Source organism: Triticum urartu, chromosome 1 (assembly GCF_003073215.2).
Source record: "Triticum urartu cultivar G1812 chromosome 1, Tu2.1, whole genome shotgun sequence".
NCBI classification, from domain to species: Eukaryota; Viridiplantae; Streptophyta; class Magnoliopsida; order Poales; family Poaceae; genus Triticum; species Triticum urartu.
Window position 1 is genome coordinate 452,565,640 of NC_053022.1, and position 7,853 is coordinate 452,573,492.

The window sequence follows — 7,853 nt, forward strand, 5'->3', positions numbered from 1 at the left end:
GCTCGTGTACATGGCTGGGTCGGAACGGAGAAACAACGTCGTCGTCGTGTTCATGGGGAGCCAACCGGCTGGGTCGGAATGGAATGCGTCGTCGTGTTCATCGGGAGGGCTTGGACGGAACAGCCGATGGAAACGAGGCCTGGCGTACCGCAGAACGAAGGAAACGACCTTGTGTTCGACCGGCCACGTTCGAAATGGGATCATGTTCATCGGGAGGGGTCTGGCGTACCGCAAAACGGAGGAAACGGACCTCCTACGGTCGAAATGGGGGTCCTGTTGATCGGGAGGGGTGTGGCGTACCACAAAACGTAGGAAACGGACTTGTGTTGGAGCGCTACGGTCGAAACGGGGGTCCTGTTTATCAGGAGGGGTGTGGCGTACCGCAAAACGGGACTCCACGGGATACTGCTCATCTCCACCGTCGACCCCCTCCAGCCTCCACGGGCTACTGTTCATCCACCGTCGACCTCCTCCACCCCCCACCTGCGACTGTTCATCCACGGGCTCCTGTTCATCCAACCTCCACCGCACGCTACTCCACCGGCTACTGTTCAACCAGCCCTCTCCACAGGCTCCTGTTCAACCACCCCTCCACGGGCTACTGTTCATCTTGGCCTCCACGGGATGGTCTTGTTCATCCAGCCCTCCACGGGGGTCCTGTTCATCCAGCCCCAACCGGCTCGATCGATCGGGGTACTGTTCATCCAGAGGCAACACCACGGGGTCCTGTTCATCCACCCCCATCGGGAACTGTTCATCCACCCCCTCCCCCCCGCAACGCTCATTGTTCATCCAGAGGCAGTATCGATCGGCTTCAGTTAGCAGCAGTAGCGAAGGAATCGCTCGATCGGGTTCAGTTAACAGTCATCGATCGATCGCTCGGGTTCAGTTAGAGCCCAACGCCTCGCACACATGCGCATACATATGAGAGAAATGCACATCGCTCGGCCCCCGACCACCCACCGTAATCGAGGACTCCCAGATATTTTCCGCGCCCTCGCTTCTACCACGGTTTTTTTCTTCATGGACGGCCCAAAGAATGTCATGCAGCTGCGTCTCCGGCCCGCCTAGGACGAAAAGCCCATTTTCTGTCATGATTTTTTGTCATAGAAGTAGGACCCCACCACATCTATGATGATACCGGTTTTTGTCACAATTATCGTCATAAAAGTGTCATAAGTATGACAGAAAAAAATGCGTTTGGCCCAAAATGTCACGGATGTGTCTTTTTTTGTAGTGTCCACCTCTGCCTGCTCCATGTTGAAGCCCAGCAGCTGCTACTCCGACAACTCCGGCTCTTGCTGCTCCGCCTCCTCCACCTTCATCGGATCCATCTCCTCCTCCGGCTCCGGCGAGTCCGGAGGCAGCCCGACAGCGATGCGGGCGGCGCGCGCGGCTTGCCTTGCCCGGATCTCCTGCCGAATCTTGTAGCGGCGCTCTGACGTCAGCATGGTGTAGTAGGTGATCTTGCTCCGAACCATGGCGGAGTGCCGGAGCGTGGGCGAAGCGTTGGACCGTGGGCAGAGCGCCGGAGCGGGAGAGGGAGGAGGTGGATGGGCTCGGACTGGCGGCACGAAGAGAGGGAAGGTGGATGGGTTAGGGTTGCGGGACGTCAGTTGGCTTAAATAGCCGGATTTGATCTTGGACGGCGAGCCGGAGCGGCGCCACGCGGCGACGGACGCTGCGTCCGTCGGACCGCTGGGTTTCTGGGCCTTTCCGGTTGGGATCCCGCCGCCAGAACGACGTGGCGGGCGTGCCCGAGCGCGCCAGGCGCCCCCATATCTGCCTCATATTTGGGCTGGATATTAGGGGTGCTGGTCAGCCCGGACATTTGAGGCGTCCGTCCCGGTCGAATAAACGTGAACGGCTAGTGACCGGGCGGCCTCGCACGAGCGTATGAGGCGGGTTTGAAAGGTCCAGCTGTAGATGAAGTAAATCCCCAAACCTCCCAAAAATCACCGTCCAAAAAGAAATTTCAAAAAAATAAAAATAAAAATAAACCCTAACCGGCCTTGCCCTGTCGCCAGTCCCCTCCCGTCGTCGGGTCCCAATGCTGTCCGCCGGCCGCTGCCGTCTCTGCCTCTTCCCCTTCCCCTTCCCTCTCCGCCACTTCACTGCGGCCGTTTCCACCACCACCACCACCACCTCCGACGCTGCCGCTGCCGACCCCACTGTCTTCTACCTGGAATCCACCTGCGCGCTCTCCCCCGCCACCGCCGCCCGCGCTGCGGACTCCATCCGCCTCGCCTCCCCGGAGTCCACCGCGCAGGCCGACGCCGTCCTCGACCTCCTCCGCCGGTATGGCTTCACCGACGCCGAGATATCCACCACCGTCCGCAAGTTCCCCATCGTCCTCGTCTCCGACCCCGTCAAGACACTCCAGCCCAAGCTCGACTTCCTCGCCTCCGTCGGCATCAACGCGCCGCTCCTCCCCAGGCTCGTCTCCCTCAGCCCCGTCGTCCTCCACCGCAGCATCCAGGACCACCTCGCCCCGCTCTTCGGATCTCTCCGCGAGCTCCTCGGTTCCAATGCCCGCGTCGTCACCGCGCTCCGCCAGATGCCGTTCGTTGTCCGCTGCAGCCCCAACAGTACCGTCAACCTCGTGCTCCCCGCACTAAGAGATGTCCACGGCTTGCCCCCGGAGGACGTCTCCAAGCTCGTCGCCGTCCACCCCGGCGTCATCATGCAGGGCCCCCACCGCTTGGCCGAGATTGTCCAGGCCGTCAAGGACGTCGGCATCGAACCCGGCGAGTCCATGTTCGTCCACACATTTGCCATCATTTCCAAGATGAAGACCCCCACACTGGAGAGGAAGTATGCACTCTACCAGAGCCTTGGCTTCGAGAAGGACAATGTTGCCTTAATGTTGCGGCGGTGCCCACTCATGATGGCTATCTCAGAGAAGAAGATGAAGGAAAATGTCGGATTCTTGGTCGGAAAGGCGGGTCTGAGCCTGGAAGATATCGTGGCCTATCCGAGCATGCTGGTGCGGAGCTTGGAGAGCCATCGCAGGAGGTGTGCGGTGCTCGCACTGCTGAGGAAGGAAGGGAAGCCAGAGGGGAATCATCAGCTGCGCAAGGTCCTCGTGGCTAAAACGAAAAGGTTCTTGCAGGTGTATGTGCAGCCACACCAAAACGAGATCCCTGATGTCGTCCGGGCTCTCAACGGAGAAATCCCTTTCGAGGGCTTCAGTGTGTTGGAGTAGCCACAGCCGCCCAGGAAGATGAGCCTTTTATGTCATCGGCCTATGCAGTTCTTGGTGGGATTTGCTTAGGCAGTTTTCTGGAGATTCTGTTGCTTGGCCAATGTTTGTTCTTGGTAGGATTTGCTTAGGCAGCTTTCGCAAGATTGGTGTTGCTCTTGCAACAAGACTGCCAAGGAGTATGGTTATGCAAGAACAAATTTCGAGCTACTGGGTGGTCATCAAAGCTTGTAGTGTAATAAAACATTAACTGGAAGCTAACTTGTTGAGCAATGATCATTGGTAATTCTAATTTCAGGCCTCAGAATGTGTAACATGAATTGAAAATGGATGTTTCTCATTAATGAACAGTCATTTGGATGCAGTGAGGCCATAACGTTTTACTCTTTTCTTTTTTGACATATTTGCACAATACTCATGGAAATCTTGTTCTTGCTTGGCTGAGTTTGATCTCAAGTGGTCGATGTGGAACAGGAGGATGAAATCAAAGGAAGTCCACATTTTCAGCCTGCCAAAGACAACTCATTTGTAAGAACATGGTAAATTTTGTGTAATTCTGTCTCTATTTTGTATATGGTACACCCTCTGTTCATAAATATAAGACGTTTTGGCAGTCTAAATTGAACTGCCAAAACGTCTTATACATTTATAAACAGAGGTAGTACGTGCAAAGACAGCACCCTGTAAGAATACCAAAATTGGTATCTAACAAATAGTGTAGTACATGTCTGTCTGCTTCTGCATTACTGCATGCAGTCGAGCATTTTTGTTTCTTGACCGGGAACAAAGTACGAAAAGATCCTAGTGTGTGTATAGTTGAGCAAATAATATACAGGAAATAGAAGAAGGTGAACTAGTGAAGATTGACCTGGTTCAGTCAAGAGGAAGAACCAAGAGCTTAGAATGGTTGGCAGTAGACGCCTGCACTAAACTGGAATTTGCCTTATCAATGCCCAGTTGTGCCATCTCTCCTGAATGAGCTTCCAGAACTTATGTTGAATCAAATTTAACCGGATACCTGTGATGTTAGATAACAGTCGAATAGGCAAACTAGATACCAGGATTGGCAGTCGATTCATGCCCTCAAATTCATGTTAGTGCGGTGGAGAACGGGGGCTTCCTCTTCTGGTGGAATGGGAAATCTCCACCACCTGGGGGACTGTGGTGGTCGGTGGAGCATGTTCAGGAGGAACGGTGGCATCAGGATAAGGACTTGGATTATTGCTGATATGGAAGGAAGTAAAAAAACTGAGGTCAAATTCATTGGGGCACACGATTATTTGTAGTTTGCGTCTCTTGTTATTCCATAATCTATAACACCTCTTTTTTCTTTTTCTTTTTTTTTTTGCAGGGGGATCTGTAACACCTTTTTGACACTAGCGTCTGATGCTCGAGATGCTGAGGCAAGTTTTCGTGAAGCAGCTAACGAGCCCAAGGGAACAGAACAAGCGGATATAATAAGAGGTAAACGACTGATATGATCTCCAGAAAACCAATTTGTTTACTGGGTCGTCCACTGAACCGAGGCGCGAGGAATCATTCTCTGACCTCCAGCTAATGACAAGTGGATCATCATGTGCAGGGTGCGCAAGTGCACACAAGAGGCCTTACGCGTCAGGAAGTTCAGAGTATGCATCTAGAGCTTTTAACATGTCGAATTCCTCCAACTGGCTGCTCTGCGTTTCATTTGAATGAGAATGGAACGGGCCCTGGTCCTGGAGACTTTTGATCTGAGAAATGGAATTCTTCCAAGCGCTCTGGCTTTAGGAGCATGCTGCTGCTGGTCAGACAAAACACCCTCTGAACTTCTCATGACCCACTTATATACGTGAGGATGCAGTTGCCTTGTTGCAGAGATTATTATGCATCAAACTGAACCACCCGTGCAAGTTAACAATAGCCCCCCGCTTATCTTTTTGTCAATTTGCAAGTGTTTTTGACTTTTTTCATGCCTGACCGACACGGCACGAGTACTTGACCAAAAGGATTTTAGGTGAGATTTCAACCAAGAAAGGGCGGCCAAAATAAGGTGGACGGGAGCCTTGGGATTGCGATGCTACGGCCTACGGACGAGTTGCGACGGCTACATCTTGAAGAAAAGGCACGGTAGCTTAGCCTTGCAACATAAGCTCCGTCAGGATATGGATCGCCAGTGGCATCTCATGAATTGGACGTGGCAACAACCAGTTAGGTGCAAATGCGCCACTCAACCAGACTGACAGGGATTCCAAAGCCAGAATGAACTTTGCCAAATGGTCTTGTCACTTGAGAATCTCATGAACTTGCTTTGAGAGAGACAAGTTGGGACAGATGAGGAGTAGCCGTTTCCAACTGTGAGACACGCTCCTGCCCACCTTACACTATTGTAGATCGACGGTGACCCGACATTCCTCGTGCAGTGCTAACTGGTACTACTCCCCGCCCCCCTCCTTGCGTTTAGATGCTTTCCGATTTTCGATGGAGACGGTTAGGTATTGCTCCGTCTGAATACAGAATATATTACTCCCTCTGTCTCATAATACAAGACTTTTTTTGACACCAGTGTGGTGTCTTACATTATGAGACGGAGGAAGTATGTCTTAGAAATTGAGAGAGTCTTCAAGAAGACTATTTTTGCATGGCTGAAGTTAAAGAACAAAGAAGGTTTTGTTTTTTTACATCTCAATAATTGTATAATACATACACCGAGACGCTAAGTTTTGCTAAGCTACGAAGTGCTGAGATCATTTTATAATTTTCTTAGAAAAAGGCGCTAAGAAAGCAATGCTAAGTTGTGTAACCAAACGAGAAAATTAGGCAAAAGTTGGGTTAGAAATGTTTGCCAAAGTAAGTAATTTTACTTTACACTTGGGTTTTCTGAACTGAAGCACCAACTTTGAGCTCTGTTTCATTCCACTTGTGTAATCTTTGCATTTTAGATTCTATCCCTATGTAAAGTAATACAAGTCCTTTTTAGACGAATATCCAATTGTGAGCCTGGGCTCATCTGCACCCGGTTAAGAAATAATACATAAAAAATCCAAAAATTTTATGCATGATAGATAATTTGATGCGTGAGGTCCGCTCCAAATTTCAGAGCATTCGGACATTTGAGTAGCTCTCAGCAAAAAAGACAAATTGGGTCAGAACAGTATACGAACAGTACTACACTATTTAACAGACCCCAAATTTGTCTTTTTTGCCGAGAGTTACTCAGATGTCCAAATGATTTGAAATTTGGACCGGACATCATGCACCAAATTATCTACCATGCCAAAAAAATTGGATTTTTTTTGAATTTTTCTAATATTTGTTTTGAATTTTTTTATTCAACATAGAAGCAGATGCTTCTAGGAGCCAAAACGCCTCACTCCTTTTTAGATCACTATATTACTTTACAGGAGTACTACTTATCGTGTGTATAATGTATTCTATTTTATTGATTCCTCCATTCTCCTGTTACATATCAACATGCCCCCACACAAGCCATGATCCATGGACCATCTATCGTCTACCGAGCAAATGCTGCATGGTGGTTCCATCGCCGGTGTTTGGTTTCGGTCTAAATTTGTCGTACTAAATAGTACTACTCCCTCCGTAAAAAATATAAGAGCATTTATAAAATGCTTTAGATTACTAAAATAATAATCTAAAATGTTTTATATTTGCTTACAGAGGGAGTAGTAGTTCTCATTAAGTTTTTGCTTGCCAATGACCTCGTCATGTATTAGCACGAAGATTAAACAAAAGCAGCGCAAAGAACCATCCCTCTGGAAAAGTTTCGCATTCATCTGAATAAAGATTAAACTTTTGCATGATCGACCCCGCAAAAAAAAACTTTTGCATGATCGATCAAAAAAATGGAAGGATTAAATTTGGCTACTACCGAAATGGACTAAGATTCTGTCTCAAGTCATCTGAGGTGACTGACATGTGACCCCACAACAAGCTGCCCTCGGCCACATAAAAATTAGATGACTTTGAGTATCCAACGTATCCAAGGCACGAAGAGGGAAGAATATGGAGCGGGTCGTACGCCCTGGCCTAGTTGCTCATGTTATGTCGCCTGCTGCTCGCTGCATCTGCATCTCAAATTGAGATTGCAGCATGCCAACATACCACATGCACGCCAAATGGAACAATCCGTACCCGGTCAAGAGTGTATGGTGTCAGGGCATCTCCAGCCGTTGGCCCTCCAGGAGGGGCAAAAAATCGTCCCCAGAGGCGCACTGGCGCTAAACCGCGCACCGGGGGCGTGATGCCCCCCAGTCGCGGCGCCTACGGTTAGTCAAAAAAGTCAAATACGGCACAAAAACGACTCAAATTTAATGCAAACATCGGCGAGTTCGTTCAAACTTAAACATATTTTATAAAAAAGGGAAAAAAACTACCGCGGGCTACCCCGCCATCTCCCTCGCCGCCCGCCCACGCGGTTCTACATGCCGAGGAGGCTGTAGAACCGCGTGTAGTCACCGCCGCCGTCGTCGTCGTCGTCGCCGCCCCCGCCTCCGCCTCCGCCATCCCTGCCGCATCCATCCCCCGGTTGGCGCGGCGGGTTGGACGGTCCGGGGGGGGCGTCGTCGTCGTCGTCGTCGCTGTCGAGGACCACGACGCCGTGCTCGTCCTCGCGCCCACGCTTGCGGGCGGCGATCTCCTCCAGGGCCCGGCGCTG

General features: G+C 50.5%; 1 protein-coding gene across 1 annotated transcript; it reads left to right on the plus strand.

Moving 5' to 3' along the window:
* The first annotated feature begins 2,027 nt into the window (after nucleotides 1-2,027).
* LOC125518306 lies at nucleotides 2,028-3,566 on the plus strand. Its single transcript, XM_048683191.1, has one exon. It carries the CDS (start codon nucleotides 2,051-2,053, stop codon nucleotides 3,203-3,205), a length of 1,155 nt encoding a protein of 384 aa, XP_048539148.1. The 5' UTR covers nucleotides 2,028-2,050; the 3' UTR covers nucleotides 3,206-3,566.
* The last annotated feature ends 4,287 nt before the right edge of the window (nucleotides 3,567-7,853 follow it).